At 43.0% G+C, this 20,019-nt stretch overlaps 2 protein-coding genes across 2 annotated transcripts; one reads left to right on the forward strand and one right to left on the reverse strand.

Moving 5' to 3' along the window:
- Positions 1 to 2,192: 2,192 nt before the first annotated feature.
- Positions 2,193 to 12,645, reverse strand: cdc123 (cell division cycle 123 homolog). The gene is made up of 13 exons (XM_080756910.1): positions 12,538 to 12,645; positions 10,902 to 10,973; positions 10,263 to 10,320; positions 9,517 to 9,549; positions 8,416 to 8,511; positions 8,132 to 8,238; positions 7,068 to 7,119; positions 6,647 to 6,722; positions 5,483 to 5,605; positions 4,171 to 4,199; positions 3,862 to 3,993; positions 3,193 to 3,330; positions 2,193 to 2,990 (listed from the first exon to the last, which is right to left on the reverse strand). Exons 1-13 carry the CDS (start codon positions 12,621 to 12,623, stop codon positions 2,931 to 2,933), a joined length of 1,062 nt encoding a protein of 353 aa, XP_080613036.1. The 5' UTR covers positions 12,624 to 12,645; the 3' UTR covers positions 2,193 to 2,930.
- A 319-nt stretch (positions 12,646 to 12,964) lies between these two features.
- Positions 12,965 to 19,277, forward strand: nudt5 (nudix (nucleoside diphosphate linked moiety X)-type motif 5). Its single transcript, XM_080757416.1, has 8 exons — positions 12,965 to 13,614; positions 15,192 to 15,259; positions 15,340 to 15,392; positions 15,840 to 15,947; positions 16,640 to 16,735; positions 16,868 to 16,978; positions 18,004 to 18,057; positions 18,841 to 19,277. Exons 1-8 carry the CDS (start codon positions 13,558 to 13,560, stop codon positions 18,948 to 18,950), a joined length of 657 nt encoding a protein of 218 aa, XP_080613542.1. The 5' UTR covers positions 12,965 to 13,557; the 3' UTR covers positions 18,951 to 19,277.
- Positions 19,278 to 20,019: the final 742 nt, after the last annotated feature.

The raw sequence follows: 20,019 nt of genomic DNA on the forward strand, positions 1-20,019 counted from the left end.
CAAACGACTGCAGTTCCTGCTGAAGGAAATATTATCCCCTCCCCTCTACCCCCCCCCCCCCCCCCCCCCCCCCCCCCCCCCCCCCCCCCCCCCCCCACCCCCACACACACACACACACACACACACACACACTCCCCAACCTCCCCCCTCCCTCCCCACTGCCAGCCCTCAATCTCCCCCTCCCCAGCCGTCACCCCTCCCTCCCCAGTCCCACCCAGCCTATAGCTCTGAGTCAGCAAGTCTCAAGTTGGATTATTTGATTCCTTTCCCCCTCTGGCAAAGATTGCATGTTTTATTCAGACACTATGACTCTGTATGGAGAGAGAGAGAGAGAGAGAGAGAGAGAGAGAGAGAGAGAGAGAGAGAGAGAGAGACTATGAGACACTATGGAGAGAGAGAGAGAGAGAGAGAGAGAGAGAGAGAGAGAGAGAGAAGGATGGTCATTACCAGGTCAGAATGAAGGGTGCGGCAGGCGTCATTATTGTTTTTCTGTTGTCACGTCAAGTATCTGATTGATTGATTGATTGATTGATTGATTGATTGATTGATTGATTGATTGATTGATTGAAGAATGTATTAACAGCTTTGGGGAATTACAGTACATTTCAATAGCACAAACTCAATACAAAAAACTGTTAACTGTGGACAACACCATAATAAAGCATTACACGTGTTTACAATAGGGTCCACCATGATGTTCAATTCATCATTTTAACATTTTAGAGACATACAAATAAACACTTCTATATATATAGCCATAAACAGGACTGAGGAGTACTAATCCACGTCTAAAATGCAACACAACACAATCCTGCAGCATGCTGTTGGCCAGGCCCCACGCATTGTTGCAGGTATTACGGTAACTAATATAGTCACAAATAATGATAACACTACTACTACCAGGCCTACGGTGCTGCATTATCACATGGACAGAGGGTAAACACTGCCTCCAAGTGGATAGAAGTGGTACTGCTGTGCCCGCATCACAGGTCAAACAACACGCCTCGCCATGGGACGGACGTGCGTTTATATTATAAGCATCACCAACTTCACCAAGTGTAACTTTGGCTTAATATAATAGACAAGTTTCATGGTAATGCTGCGTGTCACCGCCAAAATTATATTTTGTCGAACTTGTGATTCTAATTTAGAATCACAAGTTCAACAAAATATAATTGTGTAATTATATACACAAGTCATCTCCAGCCATAACACCAGAGGGAGATCGACAAAACCATGTGCAACTCAGATTCGGCAACAAACAAGGGACTAAATTAATTTCGCTCCTATGCTACCAAAATGTGGAACGCCCTACCAACAGTCATTAAGACATGTGAATCCCTAGACTCCTTCAAAACCGATATCAAAGGGCACCTATAGGGACGGCTGCAATTTGAAACTGGCCCCCGTAGAATCTGAATCCTCCCACCCACCCCTTTCCCCCCTCACTGTATGTTTTCTTCCCCTTTCTACCTCCTTTTATGATGATTTCCTGTTTTTGGCTATATAGAAGAGTATATTTGTAGTACATCTCCAAATGTTATGATGAATTGAAAAGGGTGGACCCTATTGTAAACAAGTGTAATGCTTTTTACGGTGTCGTGCAAACGACGTAAATCACCGTCAAGTTCAAGTGCGCGGTGGTCATGTGCCAGAGACGGAGATCGATAATCTCTTGTCAAATTAGTGCTATATGAAAACTGATCGCATCGCTCTACACAGCCTAGAGGCACTTGCTGACGATGGGCACATTATATTAATGGATTAAACATAGGCCCGGGCCCTCAAGGTGTTAAAGGTTTTGTATTGAGTTGTGCTTGAAATGTACTGTAAATCTCCAATCCACTAATACATACTTCAATCAATCGGCTTCAAGTGGGACACCTACACGAACCATTAATAATATAGCTTATTTAGAAAACTCAGTGCTTTGTGGCTGCAAAGCTCATTTTTCCCCCAGAGTGTAAAGAGAGCAAACACATAAAAGGACAATCCATTTCTAATGTGCTCATTCATTGCACCTATACCCAGGTCAGTGCACAGTACCGCAGCGAGAAGAAATGAAAAGGCGCTTTGCAACGACAAAAGTCCTTCAAAGTGGAAAGGGTTTCACGACAACAGGCAACAATGCATCTTGGAAGAAATCATTTAGGTTTTCAAACTATTCAAACAAACTCTCAGTCGACACAGACTCGCGTGGTTTTTAAACAGCTTCATACCGTATAGTTTTATTGCTAGAGGGAGAAGAAGAGACACCCAACACCTGCAACTAGGATGCATTACCGTGTGAGATGGATGAGGTTCCTTTTAGTTGGGCTACCTCTCCCTAAAGTCAGAAACATACTCCGTATACACACACGGATAATATTCCATAACTAGATTACAACTGCAGCTGTAAAGCCTGTAAACTAGCCTTATTGAATATTAGTTTCTGTGACAAACCACGTCATCATCTCGACAGACAACATTCAGTTATAATGTAAGCCGTTACAGTTGAAATGTAAAACACAGGCCTCCTTTCTTTTTTACATAAAGTTACACATAACTAAAGATGAGGAAGAGGAACACAGGACACACAGTGAAGACACGGAAATCAAACGCCGCAAAAGAGACGGGCAAGCTCAGAGAAAACCAGTTACAGAATCCTTTACATTATCAACAAACACGGGGGGTTTATCTGATATATCCGAGACATTCAGGCTATATAATGTGTAAATGTAATATTTCCTTTTGAAAAAAACAAGAACAACACAGAACAGAGCTGCTAACCAAGGGAATAAGCTCTTCATTATAAGTTCGTAACATGCCAAAACAACTAAACAAGTGTTAACATATTTTACTATATATTACTGTAGCGACTACTTTTCTGCAGGTTGAGATATAATAACCATTCAAAGTTTATATGAGCAGTGTTTGGGCGACGTAACGAGTCACGCTTGTTGCCCTCCTTCGTCGTCCTCTTCCTCAGACTCTTCCTGTTGACCTTTCTTCTAAAGGAAAACAGAGAGAGATGGTGCTGTTTCAGAGCAGGAGCATCACTAACGTTGCACTCAATATGATCTAATGATTGCAGTGGAGGGTCGGAGTTACTAGTTTTCAACGAAAATAAAAGCATGGGGAAAGAGGCTACTACTGATGTCACATAGATTCACTCTGGTGTCATGTATGTCCTTTATTATAGATCCTCTTTACCAGTTTGAGGAAGTCGATGAGTTTGTAGGCGTCCTCGCCAGAGGACAGGTCCACAAAGTCCCGCGGGATCCGGTAGCTGAGACACGGACTGGGCTGGACCGTCACCTCGCTGGTGGTGTAGCGGAACGCCGGGCCCTCCTGGGAACGCCACGCACACACATCGTTAACATCGTGATTCAGGACGGGCAGGAAGGGAGGCCCATTTGGTGTTTTAACTAAGCATTATGTTATACTTTAAGCTGTTGAAAAATGGCACATCTACAAGTTCGAGTGCCGCGCCACGAGCTTGTAGGTCTGCCATTTTTGAAAGATCGAGGAAATGTGGCGCAAACCTTTTAATATATATTCTTTCAGAGCGAACGTTTTTAACTCAAATCTTTGCTTCCGGGGGGTGGGGGGGGTCCCTGGAACAACATATTTTCAGATGGGGGGTCGGCGCCCAAATACATAATTCTGGGGGTCCTTGATGTGAAATAGTTTGAGAACCACTGACATAGAAACAAAGGTTTTTCTGAAAACTGTCATGATTTAGAAGACATTTTGTAGAAACTGTTCAAAAAGACTGGTCTAAAAGGGTTGCATGGCAAGTGATACAGTATATGAGCGTACATAGTGTGTGTGTGTGTGTGTGTCATTGCGTACGGACGGTCCAGGTGTTGCGTCATTCACCTGTTCCTGGGCGACGTCACCGTCTTCTTGAGCGCCCGAGATGCTGTTCCCAGACGTAAGCTCCTCCCACGAGAAGAGCAGGGAGTCTGTGACCTCACCGAACGGGTTGATGTCAATCAGCCACACTTTACCCTGTAACAGTTACACACATACTGAGTGTTGCAACTCCCCTCTCCCCCTGCCTCTCTCTCTCTGTAATTAGCACTAGGCAACAGTGCAACACAATCTCTCTGTGAGAGTGGTTGCACCACTCAAAAATATAATATAAAGGCAAAAGCCACATTCAAAGAAAAAATAATTTGAACTTACCCAACTATCTCTGTAGACATCCAACACAACTGTATAACAGGAAACACTCAATTAAAATGTAGTTCAACGTCATTCAATGTTTTACAAGTAACCAAATATGTGGCCTAGGTACTGTTGGAAAGGTTTGCAATATTGATTCATTTAAATAATTCATTGGATCTCTTTCGTAAAAATGAAATGTTAATGACATTTAAATGTATAATGCCATTTATTAATTGCCTAATATGCAGTACTGTTAAGAAATCATATCTAAAAATTGATAATATTGGTAATAATTAGTTGTCATAGTGCACCAATCCAGGGGTGCATGCTTTTGGTTAGACATACCATTGGTCCGATATCTCAAACCCTCACCCTAACCCTAACCTCCCACGGGGCAGCACACCTAAACCTAACCTTAACCCTCTCCCTAACCCTAACCTCCCACGGGGCTGCACAACTAAACCTAACCCTAACCTCCCACGGGGCTGCACACCTAAACCTAACCCTAACCTCCCACGGGGCAGCACACCTAAACCTAACCCTAACCTCCCACGGGGCAGCACACCTAAACCTAACCCTAACCTCCCACGGGGCTGCACAACTAAACCTAACCCTAACCTCCCACGGGGCAGCACACCTAAACCTAACCCTAACCTCCCACGGGGCAGCACACCTAAACCTAACCCTAACCTCCCACGGGGCTGCACAACTAAACCTAACCCTAACCTCCCACGGGGCAGCACACCTAAACCTAACCCTAACCTCCCACGGGGCTGCACAACTAAACCTAACCCTAACCTCCCACGGGGCAGCACACCTAAACCTAACCCTAACCTCCCACGGGGCAGCACACCTAAACCTAACCCTAACCTCCCACGGGGCAGCACACCTAAACCTAACCCTAACCTCCCACGGGGCTGCACAACTAAACCTAACCCTAACCTCCCACGGGGCAGCACACCTAAACCTAACCCTAACCTCCCACGGGGCTGCACAACTAAACCTAACCCTAACCTCCCACGGGGCTGCACAACTAACCCTAACCTCCCACGGGGCAGCACACCTAAACCTAACCCTAACCTCCCACGGGGCAGCACACCTAAACCTAACCCTAACCTCCCACGGGGCTGCACAACTAAACCTAACCCTAACCTCCCACGGGGCAGCACACCTAAACCTAACCTTAACCTCCCACGGGGCAGCACACCTAAACCTATAACCTTAACCCTCTCCCAACCCTTAACGCACCCCTCACCAACCTTAATCCGGTCGGACCAATGCTATGTCGAACCAAAAGATGCCTCCCCCCAATCCAGACCCCAGAACTCACAGTCCTCATCCAGGAAGTTATACTGGATGTGCTGGCTGAAGAACTCCTGGATGGACTGAGAGATCTGCTCTTCCTGCTTAGAGATGTGGTGGTAGTACTGCGTGTAGTCTCTGGGGGAGATACCTGAGAATGGACACATGTTCACAGAGACAAGTGGACACATCAACATGGTGCAGGGCCCTCTGGGGGAGATACCTTAGCCTGGCTAATAAGCCAGACTCAAATCACACGGTCGTGTGGTATTTGAGTCTGGAGATGCTGTGTATGGAACTTGTTTCCCGGGGGCGGGTTCAAACATGTTCTCTTTGACGCAATTGGTCAGAGCTATACTGTCAGTCAAAGGTCTCAAGCATTGAACGTCACTGTACCAAAGCCCGCCCATATTGCATACCGTGTCCCGATTGGCCACACCAGTACTCTGGTGTAGGAAATGGGCGTACAATTGAGCCTCTCCAGACCGTAATCCGCCGGCAGGCAATTCTTTTTTTTGTTGTGCCAACGGCTGATTCAGGTCTGGCTTATTAGCCAGGCTAGAGATACCTGAGATGGACACATGTTCACAGAGAAGATGGTGTGCACATCTCAATTCCTATATCCAGGCCAGGTGCTGGGTGTCAGACATCAAGGCAAACATCCAGGAAGAACCTCCAGCACACCAGTTTGTAGACCTCCGAGACTTACTTCATTTTAAGACAACAAATTGCAACGATATTTAATAATAATATATTTTGCCTGATGAAGACCTAGTCGGTCGAAACGTTGCAATTTTTGCAAAATAGTTATTATGATTTTGAACGTGGTTAAACTGGCAGTCTGGCACAATAATCTTATTGTTAAAAAGAGCCGTGGCCGAAATCAGGGGTTCAACCGTTTTCATTTCAAGGACCCCCAGTTCGACATGCATTGATTAGTCTACGGACCCCCGTTTAATGGCATTTATATCTCTGGGACCCCCAATTCATATTGTAAAATCAATGTTAATTTAGAGTGTACAAATGTACACTCTCAGAGTTACAGTCCCATAAGGGTCCATTTGTTTCCCCACTATTCCCCACTATATCATATCATATCTTGCTGGGGACCCCCTGGAACTCCCTCAAGGACCCCTGGGGGTCCCCGGACCCCTGGATAACTAGGTCTGAGTGGAGGTGAAGTAATGCTCACCAATAAGCTTGTTTTCTTTGACGAAGCAACGGAACTCTCCACCAGGAATCAGCTCGCTCCACTTCCTCAGGACCAGCTAAGCAAAGGGAAAAAACAACAACAATAATAATCACACTTGTGTGAAGTGAGGGGCACTCTTAGGGCCGATTCAAGAGCCGACTTTAGGACGGTACCCCCCCCCCCCCTCACATTGTAGGCTCTACAGCGCCAAACCCACTTTTATTCGGCTCTAAAATAGGAGTATGAATCGGCCCTTATCATAAATCACATTCCATGCTCAGCCAATCAAATCATTTCTGTGGTACAAACACAGCACACAGTGTGTGTGTGTGTGTGTGTGTGTGTGTGTGTGTGTGTGTGTGTGTGTGTGTTGCGTGTGTGCGTTCACGTTAGTTCCATCCCTACACGCTGTGTAAAGTACCTCATAGCTGATGACTGGGTCTGGAGTGTCATGGTCACTGCATCGAAGGAACCTGAAGGAGGGAATGTATAGGGTTTAACCCATTTAGGCTTGACGTCGAATTTTAAAAGGTTTTTTTTTTTCCTGAAAAACCTCATGTTTCTATATCAGTGGTTCTCAATATTTCATGTCAAGGACCCCAAAAATGATATGTAATTGGCCGCCGACCCCCATCTGAAAATATGTTGTTCCAGGGACCCTCCCCCCCGGAAGGAAACGTTAAAAACGTTCGCTCTGAAAGAATATATTTTCAAAGCTTTGCACCACATGTTCATGATTTTTCTAAAATAGCAGACCTACAAGCTCGTAGCTATGAGCTTGTAGATCAAAAGCTAAATTATAACATAGTGTTTAAAACACCAAAAGGGGTTCCCGCCCCAAAATGGGTTAAAACACCAAAAGGGATTCCCGCCCCGAGAATGGGTTAAAAAGCATAAAATGCAAAAGAAATCCTAACAAAATAAAATCCCCGCTGTGGCCGATTAGATGCAACTAGAAAATAGACCCTAATATGGTCTCCATTTCCACCAGTGTCCTGCAAATGGCTTATAAATAATACAAACAAACACCCACACCCACATACTTGGCAAACACCCACACGCACACAAACTTGGCAAACACCCTGTGTACTCCGTTAAATCATGCAATGCAGTAAGTCTTATCCATGCCAAATGTCGGTGCCACTGCCAGCCAAGCCAGACCCATTAGGCTCACATGGGGGAAAGTAAATCTAATCTAGTGGTCTCTTTAGCTGCACTGCTGGCACACAAAAAAAAGGCTGAGTTACTGCCTTCCATTCCAATAGTTTACAGCAGCTTGAAAGCCAGCCAATGTACACGTCGATGTCTCCTTGGTATTTTGTAACAGGGGTGTAATCTAAATGCAAAGTGAGTGTTTCTGAGTCGGTGGTTTTTATTTTTTGTTGCGCCAGGAAAGCGGGAGGGAGGCTTACGGTTGCGTGAGGTCGTGGGAGGGAGGCTTACGGTTGCGTGAGGTCGTGGGTGATGAACGGGAGGGAGGCTTACGGTTGCGTGAGGTCGTGGGTGATGAAGTCGGAACTTTTGAAGAGAAGAAATATGTCGCTGAGAGTTTGACACTGAAGAGAGCTGTTCAGGGCAATCCAGTTAGCATCCTGTAGGTGGCGCAAACACAGGCACACAGTCACACAGTCACACACACACACACACACACACACACACACACACACACACACACACACGTCAGTCGAAGGCTAGACTCACAATAACATACAGCAACAGAAGTGCCCAAATGGGGGTAACAATAGTTCACTAAAATAAAACGAATATACCCGCGGGGCGCTCCAGTTGAGTTTAGGGAACGCACGTCCACCCAGAACATTGATGGCCTCTAGGACAGTCGAGGTGAACTCAGGGAACTCTGGTGCCTGGAAAACACAAACACCACAGTTAGTGAATTTAACCCATTTAGACCTGAGCTCAATTCTACAAAAAACATTTCAGTTAAGGAAGAGGCTCCTGCATTTAAGCACTGGTTAAATTAAATGACTAGTACACTTCATCTTGAGAGAATAAGGTATTTCCTGAGAAACAGGGAGAAACAGTTTGATAAGGTTTGGCTGCCCCCAATGTCCATTACCTGAGTAGAAACGATTAATAGACAGGATACCATTGATATGGTTGACTGTACGCCATTTTCTTTTCAGATGTTTTCCATGAGCTTTCTATCATCTTATTATATAGTATGCAATGTCACTGAGCAGTATGGGTGGGAGGGTTAAGGGATTTCTTTATCTTTTTTGTCTTTATTTTTTCTTTCATTTTGTTTCATAAAAAAAGTATTTCATATTATAAATGTTTGTAATAATTTATCTGTTCAATAAAAACATATTTGACAAAAAAAACCATTTCAGTTTTCTGATAAACCTGTTTCTATATCAGTGGTTCTCAATAGTAATCAAGACAAAAAGTTTGAAATAATCTCGTCATCGCCCAGCCCTACTCGAGGGGGTTCCAAATGGACACTTTACAGGTCTGTAACTCCTGAGAACGACAAACATTTGAGATTACTATTTCGTGTCAAGGACTCCTAGAATCATGTGTATCTGGCCTCCGACCCCATCTCAAAATATGTAGTTCCAGGTACTGCCCCCCCCCCCCCCCCCCCACAGAAGCAATGATTTGAGTTTAAAATGTTCACTCGGAAAGAATATATATTCCAAATGTGCGCCACATTCACGATTTTTCTAAAATAGCAGACCTACAAGCTCGTAGCGCGCCACTCGGTGGCGCGCTATGAGCTTGTAGATCTGTTATTTTTCAATAGCTAAAGCATAACATAATGCTTAAAACACCAAGAGGTTCCCGCCCAAGATGGATTAAGAACGCTACGATGCATAAAATGAATATTAGTTTATTTATTTTTTACTTACTGTGACGGTTGTGGTCGTCTCGTCATCTGACCACTAGAGTACAAACAGAAAAGTCATGTGATTACTACATACACACACATATACACACACACACACACACACACAATGAAAAATGAAAACTGCCATCAACAAGAACTTCATTCTTTTTCTTTATAATTTTTATCCCAAGATTTTGCAACCCATTTTTTCACCCGGTGTCAATTATCTAATGTAATCCTGGGCGCTACACTTCCTCTGCCAACCTGGGGGGGGGGGGCAGATCTACAAGCTCATAGCACGCCACCGAGTGGCACGCTACAAGCTTGTAGGTCTGCTATTTTTGAAAATTTGTGAAAATGCGGCACAAATCTTTGAATATATATATTCTTTCAGAAGACTTTTTCGTTACCATTGTCGCAATATTGCTTGCTCTGGGTGGATCTTTGTTGGTTGTCTTGAGACAACTTGTTGTGATTTGACACTTTAATAAAATTGAATTGAATTGAGCTGAGATTATGAATTCACAAAAATAAGATAGTTGTCATTGACTGATTTGAAAAATATTTGGGAAATTAATCCCATGGCCTACTGGCAGCGTGTGCATGACATAAGACGGTGGAGTGGTCACTCTAGGAGTCTAGTAGTTAGTGAGATCAGCTACACACATATATATATATATATATATATATATATATATATAGACACAAACACAGTGGTGAACGCAGAGATCATTCATTCCCCCTCCTGGTCTTTCCTCTCCTGCATACCTGAATGTCCTCTTCTGCGTCTGAGTCGTCTGAGTTAGTCTGCTGCGTGTTGTGATCACTGGAGAGACAAATTACAAGGAGGCCATGTCACAGTAGCCCTATACTTACACTGTACAAAATAATCAATAATTAATATGAATAAATTAAAAAAAAGATAATAAGTCAATACCCCCCCCCCCCCCCCCCCCCAAAGAAAAACAAAACAAATAGATAAAATAATGGATTTTGGGTAAATATTATGAAAAACATTTATAGCAAAAATATCTGATCTACAAGCTAAATTAGTATAATCAATCAAACTCCTAAAAATGCTGGAATGTATTTACTTACAATAGTTCACTGGTACTTTAAATTTGTAGTATTGATGGTTTACCACTTGCAATAACAGTGCAATAAAACGCAACAGAAAGTACATTAACAATACATGATGTTATTATACGTTTAAACACGTCTGTGTGAGATAGCAAGGGAGAGAGATAGTGTGTGTGTGTGTGTGTGTGTGTGTGTGTGTGTGTGTGTGTAGTGTGTGTGTGTGTGTGTGTGTGTGTGTGTGTGTGTGTGTGTAGTGTCTGTGTGTCTGTGTGTGTGTGTGTGTGTGTGTGTGTGTGTGTGTGTGTGTGTGTGTGTGTGTGACCCTACCATCCAGAGACTACCAGGGTTCCATCGTCCAGTAAATAATCTATTACATTCTGAGGCAGTGGCAGAATCAAACTGAAATAGAGGTAGAACATTGCAGTGTAAATCACTAAATCACGGAGCCACTGGTTCCCAAACTTCGCCCAAATTGACACCAATTAGCCTGTGGACCCCCATTTGAAAACATATTCCAGGGACCCCCGTAAGAGAGGATTTTTACAGCTCTAGCAGTGATTCTCAACCTGTTCAATTTCAAGACATGCATTAGTCTACGGACCCCCATTTAATGGCATTTCTATCTCTGGGACCCCCAATTTATGTTGTAAAATCAATGCTAATTTAACTCTGAGAGTGTACACTATCTGAGTTACAGACCCATAAGGGTCCATTTGGTTCCAAATCATCACTTAGCTGGGGTCCCCCCTGGAACTCCCTCAAGTACCCCTGGGGGTCCCCAGACCCCACTTTGGGAACCACTGTTTTAAGCTGTTCGTCACATAGACATGCATGGTTGATGGTTCGTCATAACTTGATGATGATGATGATGACTATTGATTGATTGAAGTATTTAACAGTTTGCAGAATTACAGTACACTTCAAGCACAACTCAATTCAAAAACTGTCAACTGTGGAAGACACCATAAAGCATTACACTTGTTTACAAGAGGCTCCACCTTGTTCAATTCATCATACCATTTAGAGAAGACGTACAAATATACACTTCTATAAGCCAATATAGCCAAAAAAACCAGGAAAATCATCAGAGGTAAAAAGGGAAAAGAAACATATACAGTGAGTAGGGTGACCAGATGTCCCTCTTTGCGTGGGACAGTCCCTCATTTCCAAGACTTTTCAGGCGTCCCACAAATTGAGACCTTGTCCCACATTGTGACTGACAGGCAATATTGCATCAGTGTTCAAATGCCGTAATAGTTAGTCCCACATTGTGACTGACAGGCAATATTGCATCAGAGTTCAAATGCCCTAATAGTTGGCCTTCTGTTGTAAAGCTCTCTCATTGTCTCTTCCTGCAAGATGTGTTTTTAAGCCTGTTAAAATAGCATACAAATAAAAATAAAGCATGATTTTAAAACAAAATGTGAGACACCAAAGGAGTTTATACATGATAGCCAATAGGCCTATGGTCGAATATGACATCAAGGCATTTAATAGCAACTCAACCCCGTCCCTCGATCCATCCCACTTGTCCCACACAAGCGATACTTCTGTCCCTCAAATGAGCAGTTTGGATCTGGTCACCCTAACAGTGAGGGGGGAAAGGGGGTGGGTGGTGGATTCACATTTTACGGGGGCCAGTTAACATACCGTAGGTGCCCTTTGAGAGCAGGGATTCACAAACATGTCTTAATGACTGTTGGTAGGGCGTTCCACGTATATATTAGTATAGTATAGTATATAGGGAGCGAAAATAATTTAGTCCCTTGTTGTTTTTGTGCCGAATTAATTAACTATCACGACGAAGATGAAGACGATGCCAGAATCCCGCAGTGTTGTTGTTGACATTTAGCCAGAGATAAATGAAAGCTAGCCAGCATATCATAATCATATTAGCCACATTTCTTCCCACAACACCAACACAACCAACCACAGCATGGATTAAAACCCTCTGGATGTTTACCTTTTAATCGTGTGCTTCTTGAATAAAGGAAACCAAACAGAAAACTGACAGTTTACAACTTGCTCCTTCTTCATGCTGCAATTCATACAACGGAAGTGTGTCCATCGGGTAAACGTGTCCGGAGTAGTTGGCTCCTCGTCGCCGTCACACGTTCCACAAGACAGGACTCGGAATTTAACACTGTTATAATAATATTATACGGTTTACGTTTATTTGCTTTGATTATATCGGACACGAATATATACATTTTTTATATTTAATTTAAAAAAAATAACCGTAAAGATGGTTTAAGTTGATTCGATTCTTTCTGTCAAAGTGATTCTTGTTTATTGTTTAAGGACGGGGGTGTTTTTTCTGTGCTACACATGTAGGCGTGTTCAATACGAAACTCTGGACTTTCACGTGAGTCAACTTTACAGATTTTTTTTTTGCAGACATTATTATTATTATTATTATGTAATCGGTTTTTTCCCAAAAGGAAAATTATCACAAAAAAATGTCTATTCCAGACTTAGGTAAATCAAATCGTTGAGATTTACTTAACGATCCGATCCGGGTTGTAAATGGAAGCTTTTTGAATGGGGGGGTGCATCTTGCAGGACAAAAGCGATGCTTGCTTTAGATTCAGAATATAGACATGCACTAGTGTCGCTCGCTGACAACCGCCGATCTACAAGCTCACACTGCGTCGCGAGTCGCGACGTACGTTAATGCAGCAGTGATCGTGTAGATCTGACTCTGATATGCTATAGCCGAGAGCGACGGAGACGAGTATCGACTCAGTGATGTGTAGTTTGTGTACTGTACACTACTGCAGTGCAATTCAGGTTTCAGTAACAGTTGACGTTATATTATTAATTATCTGTTGAACAACAACAACAACAAACACAGGCCTATGTTTTCTCGTTCGTTGTGTTTCATGATCAAGAAGGGCAGGCAAACTTAAATAATACCCGGTACAGTCTTGTACTTTTTTGCCATTTCAGTTGTTACTACTGTATACACACTCATTACTACAAGATGAGTGGCATTGAGCATCCCAAGGCGACCACAGTCCCGCACATCACGAAAGAAGAGGTAATAATTGTAAAGCCTTATTTTGTATTTTTGCAACTTTATATACATGTCGTGTGATGTGATGTCAGATCATACATTTGAATGTGTTTCTGGCTGTTGTAACTGCTTGATCTCTATGAATTGAATACACAACAGACAACAAATGGAAATATATAAAGCCCTCTTTGGCCGTTTGTGTCATCCTTTAGCCTACACTGTACTATTTGCATGCATGCAATTTCAATCTTTGATGAATTGAAAATTGTGGACCCTGTTGTAAACAAGTGTAATGCTTTATCAGTGTGTCTCCAGCCACGTAGAGTCTGTGGGGGCTATGGGGCTATAGCCCCCATGAAGAATTAAATAGCCCCTTTTAGCCCCCATGAACATTTTCGTGGACATTTTATATTAACATTAGTTACATTACAGATTTTCTGACTCTGTCACAGACTGCATACTATGTTACATTCCGAAAATGTGAACCTCTCCACTGGCTGTTCAGAGGTGTTAAAATGGGTTGGGTGCGGCCACCAAGTACTCAAATGCTAATCAGGTTTCTTTTGTTTTCACCTAGCCAGGTATGTATAAATATGCCTACAGTACAGTGTCAGTGTGATGCTTACTTAATTCACAATGAAACCACCACCAGCTAAGAAGGGTCGCTTCGTCCAGACAGAGGAAGCTACAGTTCTCCAGTGATGCCAGCCTGTCGCCGCTTAAACCTGCCGAAGAAGCTACTATTCCAACGGCACTTTTATCGGGCCGTCGCCGTGCTCTGTCCTTGCCGGGCTCACCGCGCCGTTATATTAATTTTCCAATGTAAATTTCACCCAGATTGGACTCGGTTCAGCGGCCGCATGCTGCTGTCCGCCCCACACACACACACACACACACACACACACACACCGACAGTCAGAGAACTGACTCACTAAACAACACTAAACAACGTTGGATTCGTACAGTGCAGAATGCAGATAAGTGTAGGCCTATGTTCTTATTATAATTGTGAGTTTGTTTTTTAACATGCACCGCGAGTCCACGGGAGCCGATCTACAAGCTCACAACGCGTTGCACTGCGAGTAGCCTAGAGAAGGCTGTCAAGTGAGCAGCGCAATCGCGCATGCTATAGAAATATCCTAATAAATAAATAAAAAGGTGTCGCTTGCAGGGGCAGTTTCCTTATGGGACTTGCCTCTAGAATGCATGCATAGGCATGCAAGTGCACTCGGCATTTATATATCATATATATAGACTAGTACGAAGTATAATTAAATGATCACAGGCATTCTAGGTCGGGACACATGAAATCCACGTAAATGCCTTTCCGCTAGCTTCACGTCATTATATCAGCGTAAACGCGAGAAAACATCAACTTCTTTTTTTTCACCGCTGGGGGGGGGGGGGGGGGGGGGGGGGGGGGGGGAGGCGGGGCTGCGGATAGCCCCCATGACAGTATAATATAATAATGATATATATATACTGGACAGTCTGTCTGTCGTCCACAGTAACAGCCTTTGTATTGAGTTGTGCTTTCATGTGAAATGTACCCATTCTGCAAACTGTTAATAACTACTTCAATCAATCAATCAATCATATAGGTAATTGCAGCAGGAAAATGGGTCAAACTTGAGAAGACAACATATGTGGACCCAGCAGGAAATACAAGGTATTGTGGTCGTATTCAATGATTTTATGTGCCTTATTTCCAATCTGGGAGCCCTTATTTCAATCCTTGTCTTTTGCTAGAACCTGGGAGACAGCGAAACGGACAACAAGACAAACCAACCAGGAAGCTGATGGTGGGTGTTTGTGTTTCTGGTTCTCGATGTAGGCATGACAGCATCATGACTTCACATCACTTCCAATCTTCCGTCGTAGTCTGAAAACCCACCTTTTCAGACTCCATCATGGCCCGTAACACTTATGTAGACTTGGATAGCATTTTATACAGACTTATAGCATGTTATGTAGACAGCACTAGAATTGCATTGTATGTAGTCAAAGCACTTTATAGTATATATCCTATAGTATGTATAGTTTAATTATATAGACATTCCACTGTTACGTTCTTAGCTTACGCATGATTCATGATAACTACTTTAATGCATGTGATGTATTGCTATGCTTTTTGTTCTTGCTTATTGTAAATCGCTCCGGATTAAGAGCGTCTGCTTGAATGCCTAAATTGTAAATTGATGTTATGTATTCAGAGACACTGAGAAACTACTTTACACAACTCTCTCTAGGTGTGGGAATAATCGCCCTGCTGAAAAGGACCCTCCATAAAGACTGTGTTGTCATGGTGAAACAGTTCAGGCCTCCCATGGGACGCTGCACCCTGGAGTTCCCTGCAGGTCAGAAGTCTTACTTGGCAGTGCTCTATTGTACTCTACTGTACTCTACTGCTCCATACATAGATGGGGAAACAGGCAGTGTTGATTTCGTCGACTAAAACTATGACGAAAATTGTTCGTCGACTACCTTTTTTTCACTGATGAAAGACTAAATGGAAACTAAACTATGATGACTAAAACTAAGATTAAATATATTGACAATTTCGTCAACAAATAAAAACTAGAGTAAAATGTTAGGAAGGGACTAGTGGACAAGAGATCCAGTATAAGTCATTTTACACTTGGTTGCATGCTGAAAATAGCAGATATACAAGCTTGTAGATCGACTATTTGTAAAAGTGTAAAAACAGTCATTATGACGGCATCAAGGCCCGCCGTTGACTATATCAATTTAGACGACTATATCAACTGTATATTTAGTCGACTAAAACTAGACTAACACTAAAACATTCCAGGTGACTAAAATATGACTAAAACGAAATGACAGCTATTCAAGAGACTAAAACACAGCCTTGAGCAAAAGGCAAGCACACTGGGACTGTGTGTCTTACTTTCTGCTTTAATTCTATTCATGCTGTTTCAATCATCCAGTATAATCTGGTATGCCGAGACTGACTAATATTTTGATTTGTTTTGTTTTGCTGTGCTGTGTGTTGCTGTGCTGTGTGTTGCTGTGCTGTGCTCTTGCCCAGGCCTGATTGACGAGGGGGAGAGTGCAGAGGTCGCGGCTCTGAGGGAACTCAAGGAGGAAACGGGATACAAAGGAGAGGTGGTGGGAGTCACCCCAGGTACGTAAGGGATAATGTCTGCCTAGCCCTAGGTGGTCATTGTTGGGAGATAATCACCGACTCGACTATGAATAACAACTCAGTCACCACCAAACGTCCCTCAGTCACCTCCCGTCTCTTGTCCTCCCACAGTGACCTGTCTGGACCCGGGTCTGTCCAACAGCACCACCCAGATCGTGGCGGTGAACATCAACGGAGATGATCCGGAGAACATCAACCCCACCCAGCAGCTTGGTAAGAGGGGCGCAGGGGTCAAGAGGTCAAGGAAGGACCCCCAAATGGACACTAATTAGCCCACGGACCCCCATTTGAAGAGATATGCCAGGGACCCCCCCCCCCCCCTCCCCAATGCATAAGAGAATATTTCTTATGACTCTAGCAGTGATTTTCAACCATTTTAATTTCAGTGTGACACGCATTAGGCTACTGATCCCCATTTAATGGCATTTTTATATCTGCGACCCCGATTTATATTGTAAAATCACTGTTAATTTGAGTGTACAAATGGAACCAAATTTGGTTCCATTTGTACAATCTCAGAGTTACAGACACATAAGGGTCCATTTGGTTCCTAACTATCATTTAGCTGGGGACCCCCTGGAACTCCCTCAAGGACCCCTGGGGGTCCTTTCGGAAAATCGGAACCACTGCGATTAAATCTCCCAGCATGATTTCTTGCCCTAGTGTTAGAAGTTAAAGGTAACAGAATATAATAAATATAATTTAGATACATTTAAAAAATGTCTAAATTAAATCAAGCATTTTATTTCTATTAGTCTTGGAGTGGCGGTGTAATTGCTTTGTCAGACGATGTGTAAACATGCTGTTACCAATTAAGCACACATTGTTTTTACAGTAAAAATATGTCTCATAATCTCAATAGGATGGGCCACACATAATATCATGAAGCATGCAAGCACGCACACACAGACACACACACACACGCGCACACACATGCACGCACGAACACACACACACACACACACACACACACACACACACACACTATTGTAAGATTCTATATTCATCAGATTTTGATCATGTTCCTCTTATATTTCCTCCCCAGGTGATGGAGGTAAGCTGAATTAGTTGTGTGTGTTTGTGTGTGTGTGTGTGTGTGTGTGTGTGTGTGTGTGTGTGTGTGTGTGTGTGTGTGTGTGTGTGTGTGTTGTGCCTATATATTTTTCTATTTTATTAATATTATTATTATTACCGGTATTAATCATGCAACCTATATCACATGGTCCTTTTATCTTTTGTCCCCCCAGAGTTTGTTGAAGTCATTCTTTTACCTCTTGGTGAATTCCAACACAAAATAGATGGTAATTATTTCATTGTTATTATTGAAATGTATCTATATCTGTACAGGACGTCACGTAACGTCGTAATATTGATTATACAACAGGTCGTTTCGAGGAAGCGATCTTATTGGTTGAAACAGCCTTCTAGCCGTGGTTCAAACGAGCACGACACCTAATCAAAACAAAGAATTCAAGCTGCTCTGTTCTCCCAGAGCGCAGCAAACTGGGTGGCTATAGGCTAGATAGTTTCTTGGGACATTTGTGGTCGTAGTGACTACATCTGTCATTAAATATATGTTTTTTTCAGCGATTTTCTTAGTTTTAACCCATTCTGACCGGGCACCCATTTTGGTGTTAGCATCATGTTATGCTTTACCTATTGAAAAATAGCAGATCTACAAGCTCATATCGCGCCACCGAGTGGCGCGATACGAGCTTGTAGGTCTGCTATTTTTGAAAAATCGAAGAACGACTTGACATTTTTAGAATCTGATCTCAGGTCAGAATGGGTTAATCAGACCAGTGTGTGTCCAGTGAAAACCTCGTATGAATCTGATCTCAGGTCAGAATGGGTTAAGGGTAACTGTTGTATAATTGCAATATTACACTCGAGGGGGTGGTTTAACGTGATTAATGCACGCCTGCGATGCTGCAGGAACGAGTTCTGAAAGCAATGCAGAAGAAACCACCCCCCCCTCTCGTGTAATATTGCTTAAATATCGCCGCGTGGACTGTGTGTAATGTATGCAGATTATTATGGTTATTACACAAACTGATATTTTTCCATGTTTTTTTCCTCTCTAGAGTTGATGAAGAAAGATCAGATAATTGTGGATTCTAAAGTGTACATCTTCGCCATGGGTATGACCCAGGCGTTCTTCAAACCCAATGAGCTCCCCGTCCTCAAACAGTGAGAAGAAAGAAGATGCGTTTATGTTTATGTTTAAATAACATGAAATTGACCAACGGTGGCATTTTTATTAATTGCAGTTTGATTTTGTGTTTTTTATGTTCCAGAGCAGTGGTTCCCAAAGTGGGGGTCCGGGGACTCCCAGGGGTCCCTGAGGCAGTTCCAGGGGGGGGGGGTCCCCCCCAAACTAAATGATATAGTTTGGAATTGGAACCAAATGGACCCTTGTGGGTCTGTAACTCTGAGAGTGTACAAATGGAACCAAATGCTCCCGTTAGTCCACTCTCAAGAATGTGGTTCAATTTGTAACTCTGAGAGTGTCCAAATGGAACCAAACGGACCCTAACAGGTCCATTTGGTTCCATTTGTACACTCTCAGAGTTACATTAACAGTGATTTTACAATATAAATTGGGGGGTCTCAGAGATAGAAACGCCATTAAATGGGGGTCCGTAGTAGACTAATGCATGTCAAACTGGGGGGTCCTTGAAATTAAACGGGTTGAGAATCACTGCTAGAAATATTCTCTTATGGGGGTCCCTCCCTGGCATATCTTTTTCAAATGGGGGGTCCGCAGGGGGGCTCATTCTGGGGGTCCTTGACATGGTAAAAGTTTGGGAACCACTGTTCCAGAGAGAGAATCACAGCACATTTAGTTTTACCATGAAATTGTAACAAAGGATTAATAATAATATAGTTTCTCTGTTGTCAGAAAGTTATAACTATAATTACTATTCTGCACCTTAAGCCTCGCTGCACCTTTGGGGGTGTTATGGTTCTGTTCCGTTATACAGTAAATATGATATTCCATACCGGGAGGAAACCTCATAACTCCATTATTGAGGTTTTTGATTTTTCTTTGCCATAAATCAGTGCTATTGAACACCCTGTGTGTTGTTTGTTTACGCCTGTGTGTTGCTGAAGCAACTAATTCCACCACCTCTCAAAATGTCTGCTAAAAGCAACTAACTCCACCACCTCTCCCCCTCTCAAACTGTCTGCTAAAGAAACTAACTCCACCACCTCTCAAAATGTCTGCTAAAGCAACTAACTCCACCACCTCTCCCCCTCTC

This window comes from Protomyctophum bolini (genome assembly GCF_963924005.1).
Source record: "Protomyctophum bolini genome assembly, chromosome: 23".
In the NCBI taxonomy this organism is placed as follows: Eukaryota; Metazoa; Chordata; class Actinopteri; order Myctophiformes; family Myctophidae; genus Protomyctophum; species Protomyctophum bolini.